A 21,822-nucleotide genomic window follows, 5' to 3' on the forward strand; every position below is an offset into this window, starting at 1 on the left:
CGACATATATAAATTTCATAGCCATTAATTGGTTTCATACAAGACAGTAGCTCAACCAACTGAAATGCAATTGGTTGCATTTTCTTATTCAAACAACTCATCATCGAAAAAAACTCAAATGAAAAATTACATTAATCTAATTACATCTAACATGTCGAATTATATCTAATAATTTAACTACATTTAATTAGTTCTTGGTAGTTCACTGCATGTTGCTCAGGGATTGGTCTGTATCATCGAGATCATGCCAATTCTTGATTTGTAGTGATTTCTCCACTTCATTTTTGTTATAATAAATGCAATTGGCATGATCTAACAATTAAATATCTTTAAGGATATACAAAACATGACCTCCTAGTGAACAAGTTATTGACTCCGGTCCCGAGGAACCATTTGAAGAACCGAAGCTCACAATTGTTAATGAATACGTTGTTCGAAAACGAAATCCAGTTCAAAAAATAATAAAATTTCCAATTGTTCCTCCTTTTCCTTTCTAAATATGCTATTTTTTTTCATCAATAACCATGACTTATTTAAGACCAAATATATATAAAAAAGGCAATCTCATAACAATATTTTTATATATAATAATTAAAAGCTTGGGCTTACATGATAGCAGTAAGGAATAAAAGACCCTTACATAAAATAAAAAATAATAAATAAATAAAATAGAAGACCCTTTGCAAAATATAATTGAGAAGGTTTTAGGAATGAAAAATTGCATATTTTTTTAAAAATAAAATAAAATGAAAGGAATAAATTTACAGAAACAACAGTTGGCAAGCAATAGTTAAAATCTGAGACCCCCAAATCAACAGACTGATAAACCTTAAACCCTAACAAAGGGGGAAAATGGTACTTTCAATTCAATCACATCGTTTCAATTCCTTCGCAAGATTTCGACTTTCCTCTCTCCTCCCTTCTCTATATCAGGTTCCTTCTCTTCCTATTTCTTTTCTTTAGCTCTATTTTCAATTTTTAAGCTTGTAGCATTATGTGTTAGACACAATATGCTCATGATCTTGCTAAATATCAAGGAATTCTTAATTTCTTGCTTTCTTTCACCAATTGAAGATTTTCTTTGAACTGGGTTTTTGTTACCTCATTTGGTTTTCTGTTTTATCTACTTTATTATAATGTCATAATTTTTTTTTATTTGTTGGTGACAATTATTTTTTTTTCGGCAGAATGGAAGAAATGCAACCACTTTTACTGGAAGGAATGATCATAGTCTTTCTTCTGTAGGTAATCTGTCACTTTTTTGCCATTTTCAGTTTCTGTAAATTCACTTGCAGAATTGTATGCAAGAGCGCGATACTATTTGATTGGTGCTGAGTGAGGGATTTGAGGTTTGATTAGTCAATTTAAGAATGATTTTTTATTTCTTGGTAAAGTTTCAGATTTTGAACCTGATGAACTCCATGATGATGGTGAAGCAAAACAGAAAGATAATGCACTTCGTTTGGCTCTCACACAGCTAGCTGGTGAATTTGGTAGAGAGTCTATGCTGTCATTGCAGCGGTTTTTCAACTCACGAAGGGCTCCTGTAATATCAACAGGCTCGTTGAAGCTTGATCTTGCACTTGGCATTGGTGGATTACCGAAGGTGATTTGGTTATAAAACGTGGCTGTTAGTTTAAATTAGGTTTTCAGTTTTGTCTACCATGTTTGTTCCACTTTATATTCTTTGGATTGCTATTGAGGTCTATTCATTCTATTCCTTTGTTGTGTCATTTGCTTTTGGGACCATGGTGATGGATTGCTAAGGAACTAAATTATGGCATGCTTATCAATGCTGAGCCTTTGTGATTGTTGGGATAGCAACTACAGTTGTGAAGATAACGTGAAGCTTCAAATCTAGCATTTGTATATTAATTGATTTGCGATGAATGTCTACCTGATCTGATTGTAGATATTTCTAGTTGAGCCATGAATTTTGAAAAATCCTCAAGACAACTTTGGTTAGAAATCTGCCTTGCACTCTGCAGGGAAGAATGGTTGAAATCTATGGGAAAGAAGCTTCTGGCAAGACAACTCTTGCACTTCATATTATCAAGGAAGCTCAAAAACTTGGAGGTGTGTGCTACTAGATTTGTCATGCTTTCTGTTTTACATTTTATGAAAGTTAGCATGCATAACCCTAACAAGGATATCAGGTTAGATTTTGAATTGATTAGTTGCAGTTTGAAAATCAGACCCCTTACATGGATTACAAAACCTTAGATTAATTTTATTGGAGCACTGCATAATGAAATCCTTGCTAAATATTCATAGGTTTTGGCACTCTGATATGATGACTTGAGGTTTCATTTGCCAATTTCAGTTATTAATCCTTGTTATGAAAAATAACTGTCCTGATATCAAGTCATTTTTTCTCTCTCCATTTCACCCACTTCTTCCCTGTTACTGGTTAGTTAATGATCACTAGATTCATCACCTATGTTCCACTAGGCTTAGCCTTTCATCTGTATTTTGTCATGATCTGTGCGCCTTTTCCATTTTCAGGAAGGCTCTTTAGGAACACATAGAGTAACCTTTTTCCTTGTCTTTTGTTACCAGCAGCTCAGGAAACCTCAGAACTACTCTATATTTTGGTTTTATACAGGATGGAAAGCATTTTTATCACTAGATTCCACTTTCTTTTTTCTTGCAACTGTGCAAGGAAATGCACACTTGATAACTTGGGTATAGGTTTATATTGGTTTCTAGTTCGTGTTGTAGGTTTTTCATAATATGCTTTTAACTTTATCTATGAAGGTTTTCATGTTTCTGTAGAGTGTTTTTGTCATCTTCTGTCAACTTTGTTGTTTTTCACACTGAACTTGTTAGTTTTGTCAGAAAGATTAGTTGATGCTACAGTATGCCAAATCACTTGAATTTTACAGTCAATGTACATTCCTTTTTTCTTCCTTTTCTAAAACTTTTGCTGAAAAATTCTCACCGTTACACCATTGTTCCTGAAACTTTTCTCGTTTGCCAAGTAAATAACTTTAGAGTTTCTCTGTGTGTGATATATGATTATACACCCACACCTAAACCCAAACCAGGTACATTAATAGATAGATAGATAGATATATTTTATCTCTGCATGTAAAATGCACCCACACACCCACACTCACACCCACACCCACACCCAAAGACATGGATAGATGGATAGAGAGATGTTTATAATTGTAGAAAGGGAATAAGACATGGATGGATAGATGTATGCGCTTAAGTGATCTTATCCTGTTCCTGGGCGTTTAGTTACCACCATCTCCTATATCTTAAATTAGACAAGCAAGAAGCAAATAATTTTCTTCATTATCTTTGGTTGTGAGAGAGGATGGCCAAATAAAAAAGGCTAAACTGCTTAGTACTAAAACATTATTGTGTATATTAGCCATCATACGCCAGAAGCTAGCAAAATTCTTAGTGCTAAAAAATTCATCTTTATACACTAGAAGCTAGCAACCGTAAGATATATTTGAAGATTTTCTATTTCTAATGATCAGTTATCTACTTATTATTATTTTGATCTTGTTATGTTCTTTTACTTGTATTTGGCCTCTCGAGATGCTTTTGCTGCCCATGTGGTTAAAATAATTATATCCTATTTAAATCTGAGCCATATAATGTCTTTTTGTCAGGATATTGTGCATATCTTGATGTAGAGAATGCAATGGACCCTTTACTTCCTGAATCAATGGGCATAAACACAGAAAATCTTCTTATTTCACATCCAGATTGTGCTGAAAATTTGCTCAGTGTAGTCGATACTCTGACTAAAAGTGGTTCTGTAGATGTTATCGTGGTGGATAGTGTAAGTAATTAATTCTCAAGCAGACACTCCCACACACACATCTTTGTGTCCATGACCTTGCCCTTTTATCAATAGTTATTGTAACCTTTTGTTGTAGCTTTTTGATCTCTTATAAATTGCACTTGTGGATCTCTATGTTTGTCCTTTTCTATTTTATCTCAGTCATTGTTCTTGATACCGTTCCAGGCCTTTTTTTTACAGGTTGCTGCACTTGTCCCCCAACGTGAGATTGATACTGTGGTAGGAGGCACCTTTGAAGATATACAATCACAATTAATGACCCAAGCACTACGAAAGATCAATTATTCATTATGCCAATCACAAACTCTCATTATTTTTCTTAATCTGGTTGAGTTCTAGACTTCCTGCTAAAACATTTCAAATATTCTGTACGGATGCTGTAAACAGTAACTTATGGGGAAAATAATATTCACCAATTGTTATTGTTGTCTTTATCCAGGTTAGAAAAAGTTTAAAATCAGGGTGTGCAGAAGAGGTCACTTGTGGCGGAAATGCCTTGAAATTCTATTCAGCTGTGCGTTTGAGAATGATCAGAACAAGACTGCTCAAGACTGAGGACAGGGTATATTCTTTAGCGCCATTGCTAACATGTGACCTGGATAAATTCAAGTGTCATGTTCCTCAGAGATATGTTCTTTGGATAAGCACCTAATTGTGGTTATTTATTTGATATTTGCTTGAAAATCTGGTGGAGTTTCTAAGCTTTGTATACAAGTGATAAATTTGTAGATGGACAAATAAGATATTGTTGGCTTTCTAAGCTTTATCAAGTCTTTAACGTTCTTGTTGCTGTTTTGCTCTGTTAAATAATGCTATGTTTTTCAGATAACCGGTCTTGGGGTGTGTGCACAAGTGGTGAAAAATAAATTGGCTCCTGCTATGACGAAAGCTGAACTTGAGATACAGTTTGGTAGAGGCTTTTGCTCTGAATCTGAGGTCTTAGAATTAGCTTGCGAGCACAGTCTCATCAAGAAAGAAGGAAGCAGCTATGTAATTGGCAGAAAGTTATTTCGCAATGAACGTGTAGCTGAACAGTACTTAATGGAAAATGAAGGGGTTCATGATCAAATAGTTGCAAAATTAAGGGAAAAATTATTTCAGAGGAGGATGGAACTGTGAGAGACAAATGATTTGCTCAAAGGAATCAGGTAAAATCGAAACAGAAGTGGCTCCAAATTGGCTGCTAGCTGCATAAACTTGGAAACTAGCCACATAAGAATTTGAATAATCAGTGGCACTGGAGCTTTATTTGTGAGACCTGAAGGTGTTGAAATTAACTGTGCATTGACAGAAGATCTTTTCCAGTTGGGGCACATGAGATGGTAAACGATAGGAAAACCATTTCTCCGATAAGAGGTTGACAAGTTATTCAGGGAAGATTACGCAAGCCTAGCTTTCCCTCAAAGTCTGTCTTGTTCATCAATGCTTGTACCTTTCTGGCTTTCATGTGCTGTATTAAGAGAATTAGTCAAGTAATTGCAACGAACTCGATTGCAATTTAATTTAAGATCAATCATTCTTCCATTGCAAAGCTGTATTATTATTGGTTTTAAACATTAATGTAATTTTCTCAAACATGCTTCTCGATTCATCAGTCTTGGCTTGCTCTCTTTAATATAAATCTGCATCTAGCATTAATGTTGCCGGCCAATTCTGTACGCCAATGTATAACAGTTTTCTTTTAATTAATCATTTCTTGTGTTAATCTAACACCAGATTTTTGGAGTCGTCAATTGATTTTTTTTTATTTAGAGCATGTTGGATTTCTCTTAAGAAATTATTTTTTAAAGTGTTTTTTTGCTCAAATGTTTTTTTTTTTTGTAAATACTTTAAAATAATATTTTTTTATTTATTTTTATTTTTAAAAATTTTAAAAAAATACAGCCCAAGTCTATCATGATCTGTGCTTGTCATCTAAGTAAAAAACATTACCTTAGCCGCCATGGGCCATGTTTCCGAGTTCAATAGGTTAAATTCAGTGATTGCTCGACATAAAAGATTTTTTCTGAGCCAACAGTTTTGATCGTTTTTCCACACAACAATATGGCATGGATCGAAACTGCCAAGGCAGTATCGTTCTCGATCATCTGCTCATCGCAACTTGATAAAATCATATCATCATTTAGAATATAAATACACGTAAAACCATATAATATTTATTTAAAAAATGGAGAAATTCGTACAAACATATGCAAGGGATGGTCATGCCTTGAAGGCAATTGCTTACTGTATTAGACACATGCCATGTTCTTACAACACAAAAATCACTAGCAATTTATGGATGTGGGGCAATGCTTTTTATTTTTTTAAACGCACCTACATGTAAGGGAGGGAGCGATTTACTCTCTCTCTCTCTCTCTCTCTCTCTCTCTCTATATATATATATATATATATATATATATATATATATATATAGAAGAGGCAATATGACACCATTGAGGGATTTTAGAAGGGATAATTCTTTTGTACTGTAAGAGGTAGATGTTGTCAAGACGTAATGAAACGTCTAATCTAAAATTACAAAAAGAGGATTGTATGAGGACTAAAAAAAGCAAATAATAGAAGAAAAAAACTTTTTCTAAATAAAAACAAACCAGCACTACCATACTCTTGTTGGTTTATGACATTTTCCTTCAATTTTTTGTCCTCTGAGTCAAGTTGACATCCGAAAATTTGAAAGAGATTAGATGGTACGTATGGCCCCTAATCCGGATAGGAATCACCTCATTTGGCAACACAAAATGATCCAAGTGACAAAAGTTTCCAGTAAGCGCACTAAGGGGATGTTTGGCGTTATTGTCCATCCATTGTTTTATGAAAAATTATTTATTTTAATTTTTAATTTTTTTAAATTTTTATATTATTTTGATGTAATAATATTAAAAATTATTATAAAAAATAAAAAATATTAATAAGATATATTTTCAATTTAAAACACCTTAAATCATAATCACACTCGCAAACAAGTTTTAAGTTGAGTTTTCATAAATGCAATAATTAACCCCCCGGGGGAAGGCTGTGAAAACTCATGGAAGCTTGGTATGTGACCTTGTTCCTGGTGTAGCTATACAAGGATGGAAAATTGGTTTGGAAATGATAGGTACATACAGGGGGTATGAAACATGAATTGATGTGAACAAACTAAATCTCCTATTTGGAACTATAATATGAATTCTACACTTTTTTTTTCTGGGGGTAAAGATTAGGCTAGAATCACATAATTTTTACATGCTTCTATCGCCAGTAACTCGGCAAGAAAAAACCTTCAAATGAGTCAAGCAGCAGAAAATATACAAGAATTTGTTTCTCTTCTCACTATCAGAATTTTTTAATTTCAAGTTGGAATATTTTGTCGGTATTTATACACTTAGTCCATTGACACGACCTTATTTTCAGGCTCAAAAATGAAAATACTTCATTGAAAAACTTATCGTCGATGATTTATAGTTTGTCGGTGAGTTATTGGTAATGAAATTACTGATGGATTTATAGATGGTAAAAGAGTGTCAAACAAAAAACAATTACTCGCTTTAATCCGTCGGTATTTCCATCGTTGAATATGACATATTATCGACAAAAGATTGTATGTAATTCAATTGATGATTTTTTTATTAAATATTACAGACAAAATAAAACCGTCGGTGATTAAATAGTGGCATAATAACATTTGTAGTAATTCTTTTTCAACTCTTTAGAATATATCGACTGACTTAATTCGTTGGTAAGCCATCAGTAATGATTTTTTTAATCTATTAAATAGAAATATAAAATAATTAAAAGAAATTAAATTAATATAAAAATAAAATATTTATAACAAATTGAAAAATTTATAAGTTGAAATACAATTAATGTAGAATAGAGGGGCTGAAGGAAGATGAAGAGGAGGCAAGTCTTCGCCAAGACCATGGGGCCATAAAAGGGAGTACATGTACCACATATCTATGATTTTAGCTTTATGTACAATCAACATAGTTTGACCGTCTCAACTCTAAATTGTTCTATCTTAGCATTAAGATGGGTCGTCCGAGCTTCAATTGAATGGTTTAAAATCAACTCAAACTCTAGAGTTTGAGTGATCGGGAATCGATTGTGAGCATGCAACGATTGAAACACTTCGAGTCGTCCACAAGTCCTTGGCTGTAGTGTCTGAGATACTATACACTTGATTTATATCTGATCCACCAGACGATCCTACCTTTAACCACTAATTCAGATTAAGTTTTGAATGGATCAAAGAATTGTTCCCGTATCGCTTCTTCAACTAGGTGTTATATGTATCCTAAAGAAAAAGTCAGCAAATTAAAAAAACCAGGATTCGTAAGAAGTTTTGTTTGTCTACAATATTCTTAATAAGAGGATGAGTAACTAGAACTTGAGTATAGTCAATCACATTGCTAATATGGACAAGTAACTTGAAAGCATGAGAACTCTTCAAATGAAAACTAGAAATCTCAAAACTTTTATAAACGAACATGATTTTTGTGATTATAAGGACAAGAAAGCTAAACTTGAGTATAATCAATTACATGCCTAATAAGTAGTGAAGAGGGTAGTTGTTAATACAAGCACAATCATGTACAAAAAATCTTGAATAGTTTCATAAACCATGAGTGAGATTTGGCCTTTAAAATTGATGCTTATAGCTCAATTGTAGTTGTGCCATATTTGAGTTTTCTCAACCATTTTTGTCTTTGAAAGTTTCATATATGATTGGAAGAATAAACTAGAAAATGACAATCAGGTTCTAAAACCTTTTTTCTTGCTCTTAGAAGAGCTTTTTGTTTTAATACATCATCTAAAAACAACAAAATTATTTTCATATGAAAATAATTCCAATAACAACATTCCAACAATTATTAAGAACATAAAAATTAAAAAAATAAATATAATGAAAAAAGCACAAAAAAAGAAGAGAAAAGAAAAATCTTACCTTAATTTCGTTGTGAGTGAAGTTGATAAGAGAAAAAAAAGAACAAATAACAAAAAAAAAAGAGAAGAGAGAGATGTTAATTAACAAAAAAAAAGGTAAAAATGAGAATAGAAAAGAAAAAGAGAATAGAAGGACATACCTGATGTATAGAAGGAGAGAAAGAAGAGAAAGAAAGAGAGGGACATTTTTTTTACAGAAGAGGAAGAGAGAAGAAGAAAAAGAAATTCTTATTTGTTATGAAATTATGGATTCTGGTATTTTAATTTGGGGTTTTTTACAGATGGATAATTAAATATTAATATTTTTAACATTTTCATTGGTGTTTCCATTTATAACATTTAATTGAAATTCTTAATTTAATCTAAAATCTTTAGAAACTCCCCTAAATATCACCGATGACTTTTCAGTTTCTTAATGATTCTGTTTGCTATAAACAATAATTAACAACAGCATTGAGAAATGAATAATTTCAAAGCTCTTAAAAAAATACTGATAGACTTAATCTATTGGTGATGCTGTATGTAATAAACATAGTGAATAGTGTCATTGAGAAGTGAACAATTCCAAAGCTCTCGGGAAAATACTGACAGACTTAATCCGTTAATGATGCTGTATGTAATGAACATAATGAATAATGCCATTAAGAAGTGAACAATTTCAAAGCTCTCTGATATATACTGATGGACATAATCCATCAATGATGCCGTATATAAATAGCATAATAAATAGTGCCATTAAGAAGTGAACAGCTCTAAAACTCTTTGGAATATATTGACGAACTTAATTCGTTAGTGTATCTGTTGGTATTTTATGTTCTGTCAGTAATTCCATCAGTATAAAACATTTTTTATGGTCAAATTGTATCTTCATTCCTTATCTCTCCTTCCTGTAAATATTTAAAATCACAGCAGCACATATAACACAATAACACTAGTTATGTGTATAATAATAAAATCATAATTTTTTTCTTGTCATGTAATAATAAATTCACGTCATTGTTATTACATTAAAATTAATTTAATTACTTATTTAATTACATATTTGTGTTGTGCACATTAATCAAAATTATCCTTTTTTCCTTCAATTTCATCCTCGTCATCGTCATCTTCATCGCAATCTTCTATATTGAATTTATCACTATCACTATCATCATCTTTATTAACTTCTTTATGTTTGTTAGTTCTCAAAACATCATTTAACTTCTCAACATCAACATCAACATCAACAAAAATATTCTCAGCGACGCAATATGAATTAACTAATTCATTTAGCTGAAAGACATCATCTCCCATAATTACTTCATTGTTACCATCCTGAACAACCCAGACATGACTCTTAAGTTTAGTTTTTATTGTGGATAACTAATCAACTATTGAACAATCATTTCTGAAGGAAAAGTGTATGTATAATAAACTTGCCAGCATTGCTTGGTGAAAACAAAGATATCGTCAATGTTACAAAATCTATCATTTGTATTAATTTTGACCAAAACATGATGGAAATCTACTCTGTTTCCTCTGTTATTGGTATCATACCAATAACATTTGAATAATAAAACTTTATTTTACTCGCTATGATATTGCAATTTAATGACCTCTTCTAATTTTCTAAAGTACTTAACTTCAAACTTATTAGAGTCGATCCGTTAACACGCATTCCACTGTTATATGTCTTTCTGCTCTAACCATACTTTTCAGTATGAAAAATATATCCATTGATGAAATACTTGTTATAGCACTTCACCTTTCTTTCAGGACCCAAACTTAGTAAATTCAAAGTAACACTAACATTCTCACTTAATTGATAAGCCTGATACATGAATTACAACCATTAATAGTTAACGAAAAATGTGTAGTGAAATTAAATATCTTGAGATATAAGAATAATTAAATAATCCTTCCATGTGTTCTGAACCACATGAAAAATTTTTCATCTTATAATCGAAAGATTTGAGATTCAGTCAGCTATGAGTTTTTGAACATTAAAAATTGATGATGTTTTCTATAGGGAATTTAACAATCTATCAGTTTATGATATTATGAGAGATAAATTATTCAAAAGTAATGATATGTTAATTATTAAACTTACTGAATAAAATATCTCAATTCATCATAGTTAAATAATATATAATTATGTGCGTGTCGGATTTTAATTTCTGTCAAATATCTTTATCTCACAACATTTTTTGGTATAAGTAGTCCAAAATGAGAGAATATTAACAAGTTCTCACTCGAAGACACTTCCCCATCGTTGTCATGCCTTAGAACATAGTTTATTCTTGTTCTCAAGTGAGGCTTGAAATAGTTCAAGATAAATATTGAGATCTCTTCAATAATATATGCCTCGAATATCGAAGCCCTAACATGCGTCTTGTTTTTTACTTTTCTTTTAAAGTTAAACACGTACCTACATGAAATTAAACGAATGTTTTGATTTTTTTTTTAAAAAGACAATAGAATTTTAATCACGATGCATATGTAATACCTAACCTCTCGAATGGATACATCCATCTATATTGAACTAGGTCTCCAACTCTTGCCTTCAATGGTAAATGTATAGATAGATGCTCAATTGATTCATATAATGATAAAAGTAATATCATCTCAAGTTTATATATTCTCTGGATGATATTCATTTCAAGTCTCTCCATGTATTATGTATGCAACTTGTTGAAGCATATATCTCTAAATAAGTGACTGATCTCTATGAGTGCATCCTATATCCTATTTGGCAATAAATCCCAGTATGTTAGTGGAATGAGTGTTTGCATAAACACATGGCAGTTATGACTCTTTATCCTATATAATTTGCAACCATCCAAATTCACCAATCTAGATATGTTCGAAACATGTCCATCAGGAAAACGCACACTCTTAAGCCATTGGTAAACAAGTAATTGTTCATTCTTGTCTAAAGCAAAACTGGTTTTAGGCTTTGCAACTTGTGACCCATAATAAACCAACTCTATATTTTTGCAGTGATGTAACAAAGTTATATTAATTTTAGTCTTCATATTGTTCTTTGTCTTCTAATTTCATGTCTATAACCGTGCTAAAAATATTTTTAAATATGTTTTTTTTCATTGTGCATGACATTAAGATTAGTGGAGGAGATTGATCTTCTAATAAGGAAGCTCTTAAAAAAAACTTCACTTTACCCAATTATAGGTTAAACCAAAACCATGAAACTTCTGCTTATTAGATTGAAAACCAAACACAATGTCATCATACTACGACACCACATCATATAATTCTTCACCCGATAGTAGTAGTGGTGCAAAACCCCTTTCAAATCTACCAACAAAAAAGTTCTTCCTATACTTGTGATCTGTTAGTAAGAACCACCGATGAAAAAAAATGTTCTATTACTATTTGTTATCGTGAAGGCTTTGTTATTTTCCATATAGTATGAACATGCTATTTTTCCATGCATGCTCCAATAAAAAACCATTACATATATAGAAAAATCATTGATAGTCCACATTAAAACTGCCTTTATTTGAAAATTATATTTCCTTGATACATTATAAGTTAGAGTCTTGGATAACCATAGCTACTTCAACTCATCAATCAACGATTAAAGATAAACATTTATAGTCCGACCCAGTTTATTAGGATCGGGTATGACCGTAAATAAGAACATGAACTCTGACCTCATACACATCCTGGTGACAAGTTGTAAACCGTGAGTATCATCGGCTAACAAGAATAAAGAGTAGAAAATGACCTGAATGGATTGAATTCGTCTGTATATAATTCAAAATACACATTTCTTGATTTTTCTGAAAATTAAGGATGCACCTTATTAAAATATTTCCAGACTTCACCATCGGATGGGTGCACCAGCACTCCATCCACCGCATCATATGAATGATGACATGTCATGTGCTCATTATTTTTTGAAGACATGAATAACCTTTATAGTTTAGGTGTGATTGTGAAATATCTAAGTTTTTTATGTGTAATAAGAGTCCTCTTGCCAGTTTTGAGTTTATAACGAGCATGCCCACATGTTCTGCACTCGATCAACTCTATATTTTTAAGGTAGTACAACATGTTGAAGTTTGGAAACATGAAAATTTTATGGTATCCTAGGCTGGGGGGTTTCATCATGAATTTTGTAACATAAAAGTTCTCTTTTAGCCTATTCTTTTTAAGTAAAATGCTTGCCCATTCGACAATTCGATCATAAACTGCCTCATTTAACCCATGATCTGACTTGATGGTGAAAACATGTGTAACAACCAATAATTTATTGTGATTTGTGCACCCATCCCATAATAGTTTGCCAGAATCTTTCAAAAGATCAAACATGGTCGTGTCTATGTTAGTTTCTTTATTTACGATTGGACATTCACTCATTCTCATCACATCCATAATCATATTCCTATAAGGATTACTATTGTCATCTATAACTCCATGCACTTTGCTAGAACTTGAAAATGACCCAACCATCATTTCTACCATGGTCTCGTAAGGAGCATATGGTTCTCTGTATGTAAATAAACATATATATTTCTCCATGAACCCTTTATGTAAAAGATACATTATTACAACATCTTGATCAAGAAACTTTTTATTTTTTACACCTTTTAAATGAACATCTAATACCGCCTCTACAGTGTGTAATTAATAAAACCTTTAACCCCATTACAATAATCCATCCCACTTAACCCTTCGGGTGAATCTTGATACATCCATGAACAATTATCCATTACTTATATCAAACCTATATAGAATATTGATGACAACATGTATTAATTAATTATGTAAACTACATAAATTAGCTAACATTTATTTAACTCAAACTTATTTAATCTATTTTAATAATACTGTTAATTCATTATCATTTATCTATATAAATTTAAATTTCTATACATTTATCAAAATTCTCAACTCAACAATAAAATTGATAAAATATAAAATGAACCCGTTAAATAAGTCATTATTTATTTCATTAGAAAACACCAAAGTCACAAATTTAAAAAAAATTTCATTAATTTACAAACAAATATAATTTTTCAAATTCTCAAACAAATCCTAACATACACAAATTATACATTCATACAATAAATTTCTATAGAAAAAAAACTATAAAACAAGTAAACAACCAAACAAAATATATATAGTATAAAAATATACAATAAAAATTAACATTTTAAAAATTGAGTTCAAACAAAAATGGGTTGCTTTGCTTACTTGATGTGGAGAATTCTCAATAAAATTTGAATCAGAACAAGGATGTTGACAGACCGAGTGTTGGGTTGGCCGAATTTGTGGTGGGAGGTTGATTTATGCTATAATTGGGATTTGAGCGAGGGTTATAATGTTGTTTGTTGTAGAGCTTAGATGAAAAAGAAAAAATGGGGGGAGGGGGGATAGAGAGTTCGCTCACCAGGTCATGAATTAAATGTTATTGATGACATTACAAACAAATTTCACCGACAAGTTAATTCTATTGGTCATTTTATTAGTACAAATGGCATATCATTGTACATTTTGGATTTTATAAATACCTTCCTTTTTCATTGTAATCCCTTCGATATATGCTAAGAGAATATTTCCAAACCTAACATCATCTATAGTGTTGTGTTGTCTTACATCAAACAATTATACTACACTGTTTGTTTGTGCAGCCTAGCCACACTTTTCAATTAATATGAATTTATTTTCTACTTCACGTTAAATTTTTAAATGTGTTTGGATCACTTTCATATGCTAATTTTAAAATATAAAAAAATAAAATTATTTTGATATATATTTTTTTAAAAAATATTTTAAAAAACAACCCAAAAAATACCATGTTTTGCAGGGAAGAAAATTGTCAAGTGTACACATGGATTTTAACTTGAACGTTTAGTAATTACCCTAAGAAATGCTCTTAAATGGTGCAGATATGTGAAACAACTTGTAGTGATTGTGAACTCATATGTCTAGTTTTTAGAGGAAACTGACGGCCGCAAAAGGATAATTGTTAGCAAGATGTTTAGATGTGTATTAATGGTTCAAGTTAGCATTTGCAATTTGTAGAAAATATCCATCCACAGTAGTTTACAGTTCAATGAATTTGGCATTATGGATTGGAGACTTCTTAGCAAGATGCAAGTCGACCTAGGAGTATATATTATTTTATATTAAAGAATATATCAATTAATAGGAGTTTGTTGATGATGTGAGGCTCCCTTTTCTCTATAAAAAGGAAGGTAAGAAAGGGAGTATGGCAAACATAGTTGCAATCTCTCTTTCATCGTTTATTCCTTAAGCATGGCTAGATCAAATATAGCAGGCAAAAGCCCTTCCATGATTTCCATAATGCTACTCTTTGGGCTCCTACTAGCTAGCCTAGATACAACAGGTATGCTCATAATCATGTTAGTTTTATGCTATCTGACAGTTTTACTAAAGCTATCAACTTAACATTTATGGTTAACTAAATAATCACAATATTTTTTATACAGGTGCCCAGATAGGTGTTTGCTATGGAATGAATGGTAACTTACCACCAGCACACGAAGTCATAGATCTCTACAACCAGAGGGGCATTCGCAGAATGCGACTCTATGATCCAAACCAAGATGCTCTACGAGCCCTTGCAGGCACCAACATTGAGCTCATGCTAGGTCTTCCAAACTCGGACCTCGAAAGGATTGCTTCTAGTCAGACCAACGCAAATTTATGGGTGCAAAGAAATGTAAGAAGTTTTGGCAACGTCAGGTTTCGATACATTGCGGTTGGAAATGAGGTTAGGCCATTCGATTCATATGCACAGTTTCTAGTCCCTGCCATGAAAAACATTCGCAACGCACTCTATTCAGCTGGACTAGGAAATATCAAAGTTTCAACCGCTATTGATAATGGGGTCATAGAAGATGATTCCTCCCCTCCCTCAAAAGGCTCTTTCAGGGGAGACCACAGACCATTTCTCGATCCGATCATTCGCTTTTTACTGAACAACCAAGCTCCATTACTGGTTAACTTGTATCCATACTTAAGTTACACCGGTAACTCAGAAGACATTCGTCTTGATTATGCTCTTTTCACGGCTCCATCATCACTAGTCTCTGACCCACCACTGAATTACCAAAACCTTTTCGATGCCATTCTTGACACTGTTTACGCTGCTTTGGAGAAATCTGGAGGAGGTTCTTTGGATATCGTAGTATCAGAGAGTGGTTGGCCAACGGCTGGAGGGACAGGAACATCGGTTGATAATGCAAGAATTTATAACACCAACCTAGTTCAACATGTGAAGAGAGGAACCCCAAAGAGGCCTGGAAAGCCCATAGAAACGTATATTTTTTCCATGTTTGATGAGAATTACAAAAACCCTGAACTTGAGAAACACTGGGGGCTCTTTCTTCCAAATAAACAGCCCAAATATAACATCAATCTCCGCTAAAGAGTGCCAAAAAGTTTTCTCTGTAGAATAATGGTGGTGCAGGATACTCTCCAATTTGTATGGAGAATATTAAATAAGAAGCCTGTAATCCACTGAAAAAGGCAGGGAAAAGAAAAACTATGTCTAGTTAAATGTAATCAATAAGATGCTCACAAGGTTACTGTATGTTTGCGAAGTATCATGCAATATTAGGATTGTTTCTTGAATTCTGCAGGCATACACTCAAGGTCCTAATTAATGATCATAATTATTCCTGTCTATCAGGGCATGTGGAAGGGGTGAATCAAAGTTTAAGATATAGATCAAAGTTAATATTTAAAGTACTCATTAATATTTAAAGTTATTTCATCAACATTTTAGCAATTAATTTTCCGACAATTTCCATCAATCTGTAAGGGGTGAATCAAAGTTTAAGATATATATTTCCTCCTCTGAAAAACAAAATTCAAGAGATCTGAAGGATAACTTCAGAACAAATGAACCTTAATACAAACAAAACGTTTAGATTTTAATTTGTAAGTGAGAAATGACCCTGACTTAAGTAGCAGGAGGCACTGAAGTTATAACATGCAAGCTGAAACAATCTAGCAATTCCTGTCGCAGAATCAGGATCATACCAATAGCACAATATATATGCTCAATTCCCAGCAATTTACGTTACACACTTTATCTTGACAGACGTACATGCATAGAAGGTCGGAACATCAAGAATATTCCTCTTAATGGATACAGTTTGTCAAAGACTCTTTGCAACATTATGGTTATCTTTTGGTAATTAAAATATATCATGTTCAGAGAAATTAATTTATTTGCGATATAACGGGAAAGATAATTTAATTATGAAATAAAGATATATATCTAAGCTTGAAATAAAAACAAACTATTTTTTTTTATATCCACAAAAAAATTCGGACTTAATCACATTCAAAAAATTTAATTTTTAAAATAATTAAATTAATATAAGGATGTATCATGAAGATCATACCAAAAAGAACTAAATTTTGATTGATATGAAGCAATCCTGTGGGTTTTTTTTTTAAAAAAAATTGTTTTAACGGCTACTACTATTCGTGGGGCTTTCATCTTTTTTTTTTTGGGGTTTTTTTGACGAAACTAATGGGCCTGCGGAATAATAATCATTAAGGAAAAAATCACAGACCAAGCGGTTCTGATTTCTCTCGTTTTAATTTTAAGAAAACACGGCGCCATTTTTTGTTCCTCTTGCAATAAAACCTGCTCACCATCACCACCGCTACAACCACCACCATGGAGGCGGCGATGACAGCAGGCGACTGGGACTTCTCATCAGAAGAAGTAAAAGAACTGATGACGTAAATGATGAAGAAACTTTCTACACTTGTACTTCTTTGGCAAAATTACAATTCACGTATTTAATTAACCAACTGATCAAATTCACATTTTCTTTTCAAAACTTGTTTGATTGTTGATTTGAATTATGGTTTTGATAGATAAATATTGAATCTATTTTTGTGGGAGTGAAATATCAAGGCAAAATGGAAGAAAGACAATGGAATGGCAGAAGTGTTGGGAACTGATTGTAAGTAACGCAGAGATCCAAGGGTCCAATTGCATAACTCCAAGGGTGAAATTAAAAACTTCTCAAGGATAAAGACAATCCTGGGCTTGATTGTAAGGTTTCGAAATTTCAAGGGAGGCCAATTGAAAAATAGCTAATTTAACCTCAGAACCCGAATGATACGTTATTCAATAACTGTTCATTTTCTTCTTCCTCTGGAGGTACGGAAAACTGCCCAAGAAGCCACCAAAATGGCTTCGGTTAGACCCCATCTTCCCACCAAATCAAATCAAATCCGATCCAAATCGTAGACTACAGGACTGTTGGTGTTTTCTTCTCATCGAAAGTGGAACAAACTTGAGCTGTAGTTATCTTCATCCACAAGACAAGATCACCATCCTAGGAGATAAGCGACGGATTTTGTGGGAAAGATTTCAGATTGGCCCTATAAAAGCAAAAGGAAGGCCACTGTCATAGCAGGGAGAAAAACAAAATCACGAGGAAAACCAAAATAAAATCCTGGTAAAAAATAAAAAAGAAGAAGCAGCTCATTCTTGGCCAGCCTTTGAACCTTCTCTACCACAATATCATTTGTTGCCACAACACTAGGAGTTCCCACCATGACCAACACTTCAGCAAACACCAGAAGCTTCTCTAACCGACGCCTCAACAACCTGACGCCCCAACCCCGAGCTCCTCTGCATTTGATGTCACTTTGGTTAGACGAAAGTTAAAACTCCATTCTAAACTACCAGGGATTATATGATCTATCTTTGTATTGGGAGGGAACATGAGCTCTTTGAATCAATTTGTTTCCATATATATATATATATATATATATATATATATATATATATATTGTTTTGTGCAGGAGTGAAATTAGATCTGGATGTTTGCTATTTGCCAAAGATTTTGGTTATATTTTTTAAAAAATATTGAGAAACATTTAGTGTTACGTTAATTTTTTTTTATGACCAAGTTCTTTCTAAAAAAAATAAATCGGCATGGCATATCTAAAGAACACTTGCTTTGCTTTTCAAAAAAAATTAAAAAAAAAGAATACAAAAAATTAAAAAAAAGTGCTTTTTGCATATTTTAGAAATTTTTTAAGTGTTATCACAATTTAAAAAAAAACGTCAAAAATATTTTTTATGCCTTAGTAACCAGTATGTATGTGTGTGTATATATATTTTAATTTTAATTTACTTGTTTATTATGATGCTGGAGTATGAAACATTCATATTTACTAATGTGAAAGTTGAAGATACTCTCAATATACACTAACTTTAGATTTAAAAATATTCACCCTGAAATTAAAAATTATTTTGAATCTTATTATTCATTAACACTAGCAATGCAATATATTTTAAATAAAATATTTAAGAGATGATAATATTTTTTTTATATTCAATTTAGTATCATAAAATCTCTGTTAATTAATTAGAATTTTTATTAATTATAATACTAGATGAGAATTTTTTAAACCAGACTTATTCTCTCTTAAAATAAGATTATATATATATATATATATATATATAAAGAATTTAAAAATCGCCGTGATATCTACGGCATCACCACTTAAAGATTTTAGAAGGGATAAATCTTTTGTACTGTAGAGAGGTAGATGTTCTCAATACGTACAAAGAGAGGATTGTAGGAGGATTAAAAATAAGCAAAAAATAAAAGAAAAAAAACTTTTTTTCCGAATAAAACAGACCGGCACTGCCATAATCTTGTTGGTTTATGACATTTTCCTCTTCTTTTTTCCACACACTGAAGTTGACATCCGCAAATTTGGAAGATATTAGAGGGAACGGCCCCTTGTATGGACAGGAATCACCTCATTTTGCGCCACAAAATGATCCAAGTTCAAAGAGTTTCCAGTCAAGCCCATTATAAGTTAGGTATCCATAAATGCACTCATTAACCCACTAGGAGATGGCTGTTGAAAATTCATGGAGGCTTGCTATGTGACCTTGTTCCTGCTGTAGTCAAACTAGGATGGAAAATTGGTTCGGAAATGACAGCTATGATACAGGGGGTATGAAGCACGAATTGATGTGAGCAAACTAAATATCCTATTTAGAACTAGAATATGAATTCTAGACTCTTTTCTTGGGGTAAAAATTCGGCTAGAATCACAGAATTTTTACATGCTTCTATCGCTGATAACTCAGCAAGAATAAACCTTCAAATGAGCCAAGCAGCAGAAAATATACAAGAATTTGTTTCGCCTGTCTTAAGGCTTAATTAGATTACAACGGCATCGATTTTATAAACTCCAAATGATTCCAAACTAACACCATCTATAGTGTTGTGTTGTCTAGCATAAAACAATCACACTAAGTAAAGAATGCCGTGCTGCGCAGGGATGAAAATTGTCTAGTTTACACATGAATTTTAACCTGAACGTTTATTAATTACCTAAGAAATGCTCTTATATGATGCAGATATGTGAAACAACTTGTCGTGGTTGTGAAAAATTTAGGCCGTAGAGGATGCGACTTGTCTGCCTGGATATTAAAGGAAACTGAGTGCCACAAAAGGATAATTAATAGCTCTTAAGACTTTTCAAAGCTATGTACAAGGTCCCAGATCGATGAAAAGCTGTTAGATGTGCATTGAATGGTTCAAGCAATAGCATTTGCAATTTGTGGAAAATATACATTCCACAGTAGTCTACACTATAATGAATTTGGCATTAAGGATGGGAAAATTCTTAGCAAGACCAAGTCTAGGTGTATACATTTTCTCTATAAAAAGGAAGGTAAGAAAGGGAGTCTGGCAAACATAGTTGCAATCTCTCTTTCATAGTTTATTGTGATTTCCTTAAGCATGGCTGGATTAAATTTAGCTGGCAAAGGCCCTTCCATGATTTCCATAATGCTACTCTTCGGGCTCCTACTAGCTAGCCTAGATACAACAGGTATACTCATAATCATGTTAATTTTATGCTATCTGACAGTTTTACTAAAGCTGTCAACTTAACATCTATGGTTAACTAAATAATCACAATATTTCAATACAGGTGCCCAGATAGGTGTTTGCTATGGAATGCTTGGTAACTTACCACCACCATCAGAAGTCATAGCTCTCTACAACCAGAGGGGCATTCGCAGAATGCGACTTTATGATCCAAACCAAGATGCTCTACGAGCCCTTCAAGGCACCAACATTGAGCTCATGCTAGGTCTTCCAAATCCGGATCTTCAAAGGATTGCTTCCAGTCAAGCCAACGCAAATGCATGGGTGCAAAGCAATGTAAAAAATTTTGGCAATGTCAAGTTTCGATACATTGCGGTAGGAAATGAGGTTAAGCCCTCAGATTCATTTGCACAGTTTCTAGTCCCTGCCATGCAAAACATTCGCAACGCACTCAATTCAGCTGGACTAGGAAGTATCAAAGTTTCAACCGCTATTGATAATGGGGTCATAGCAGATGGTTCCTTCCCTCCCTCAAAAGGCTCTTTCAGGGGAGACTATAGACCACTTCTCGATCCGATCATTGGCTTTTTAGTGAACAACCAAGCTCCATTACTGGTTAACTCGTATCCATACATCAGTTACTCACTTAACACAAAAGACATTCGTCTTGATTATGCTCTTTTCACAGCTCCATCACCACTAGTCTCTGACCCACCACTGAATTACCAAAACCTCTTCGATGCCCTTCTTGACACTGTTTACGCTGCTTTGGAGAAATCTGGAGGGGGTTCTTTGGAAATCGTGGTATCAGAGAGTGGTTGGCCAACGGCTGGAGGGACAGGAACATCGGTTGATAATGCAAGAACTTATAACAACAACTTAGTTCAACATGTGAAGAGAGGAACCCCAAAGAGGCCTGGAAAGCCTATAGAAACTTATATTTTTGCCATGTTTGATGAGAGTAACAAAAACCCTGAACTTGAGAAACATTGGGGGCTCTTTTCTCCAAATAAACAGCCAAAATATGACATCAATCTCAACTAAAGAGTGCCAAAAAGTTTTCTCTGTAGAATAATGGTGGTGGAGGATACTCTCCAATTTGTATGGAGAATATTAAATAAGAAGACTGTAATCCTCTGAAGAAGGCAGGGAAAAGAAAAACGATGTCTAGTTAAATGTAATCAATAAGATGCTCACAAGGTTACTGTA

At 33.0% G+C, this 21,822-nt stretch overlaps 3 protein-coding genes across 7 annotated transcripts; all 3 read left to right on the forward strand.

The window, feature by feature from the left end:
* The first annotated feature begins 760 nt into the window (after positions 1–760).
* On the forward strand, positions 761–5,417 carry LOC133676782 (DNA repair protein recA homolog 2, mitochondrial-like). 5 transcript variants are annotated; one of them, XM_062098515.1, is made up of 8 exons: positions 761–933; positions 1,188–1,245; positions 1,401–1,606; positions 1,989–2,076; positions 3,630–3,802; positions 3,989–4,150; positions 4,263–4,385; positions 4,649–5,417. In XM_062098515.1, the coding sequence occupies exons 1-8, from the start codon at positions 853–855 to the stop codon at positions 4,940–4,942; spliced, it is 1,185 nt and encodes a 394-aa protein (XP_061954499.1). In that variant the 5' UTR covers positions 761–852; the 3' UTR covers positions 4,943–5,417. The 5 variants fall into 5 exon arrangements, with proteins under 5 accessions (XP_061954499.1, XP_061954498.1, XP_061954501.1 ...); XM_062098514.1 differs by having other exon boundaries at positions 762–933; positions 1,395–1,606; XM_062098517.1 differs by having other exon boundaries at positions 764–933; positions 1,395–1,606; positions 4,004–4,150.
* A 9,580-nt stretch (positions 5,418–14,997) lies between these two features.
* LOC133676511 (glucan endo-1,3-beta-glucosidase, basic isoform-like) lies at positions 14,998–16,357 on the forward strand. Its single transcript, XM_062098189.1, has 2 exons — positions 14,998–15,107; positions 15,211–16,357. Exons 1-2 carry the CDS (start codon positions 15,017–15,019, stop codon positions 16,149–16,151), a joined length of 1,032 nt encoding a protein of 343 aa, XP_061954173.1. The 5' UTR covers positions 14,998–15,016; the 3' UTR covers positions 16,152–16,357.
* Positions 16,358–20,455: 4,098 nt separating this feature from the next.
* Positions 20,456–21,822, forward strand: LOC133676950 (glucan endo-1,3-beta-glucosidase, basic isoform-like). The gene is made up of 2 exons (XM_062098769.1): positions 20,456–20,614; positions 20,717–21,822. The coding sequence occupies exons 1-2, from the start codon at positions 20,524–20,526 to the stop codon at positions 21,655–21,657; spliced, it is 1,032 nt and encodes a 343-aa protein (XP_061954753.1). The 5' UTR covers positions 20,456–20,523; the 3' UTR covers positions 21,658–21,822.

The sequence above is a fragment of the Populus nigra genome, chromosome 17, assembly GCF_951802175.1.
Source record: "Populus nigra chromosome 17, ddPopNigr1.1, whole genome shotgun sequence".
NCBI classification, from domain to species: domain Eukaryota; kingdom Viridiplantae; phylum Streptophyta; class Magnoliopsida; order Malpighiales; family Salicaceae; genus Populus; species Populus nigra.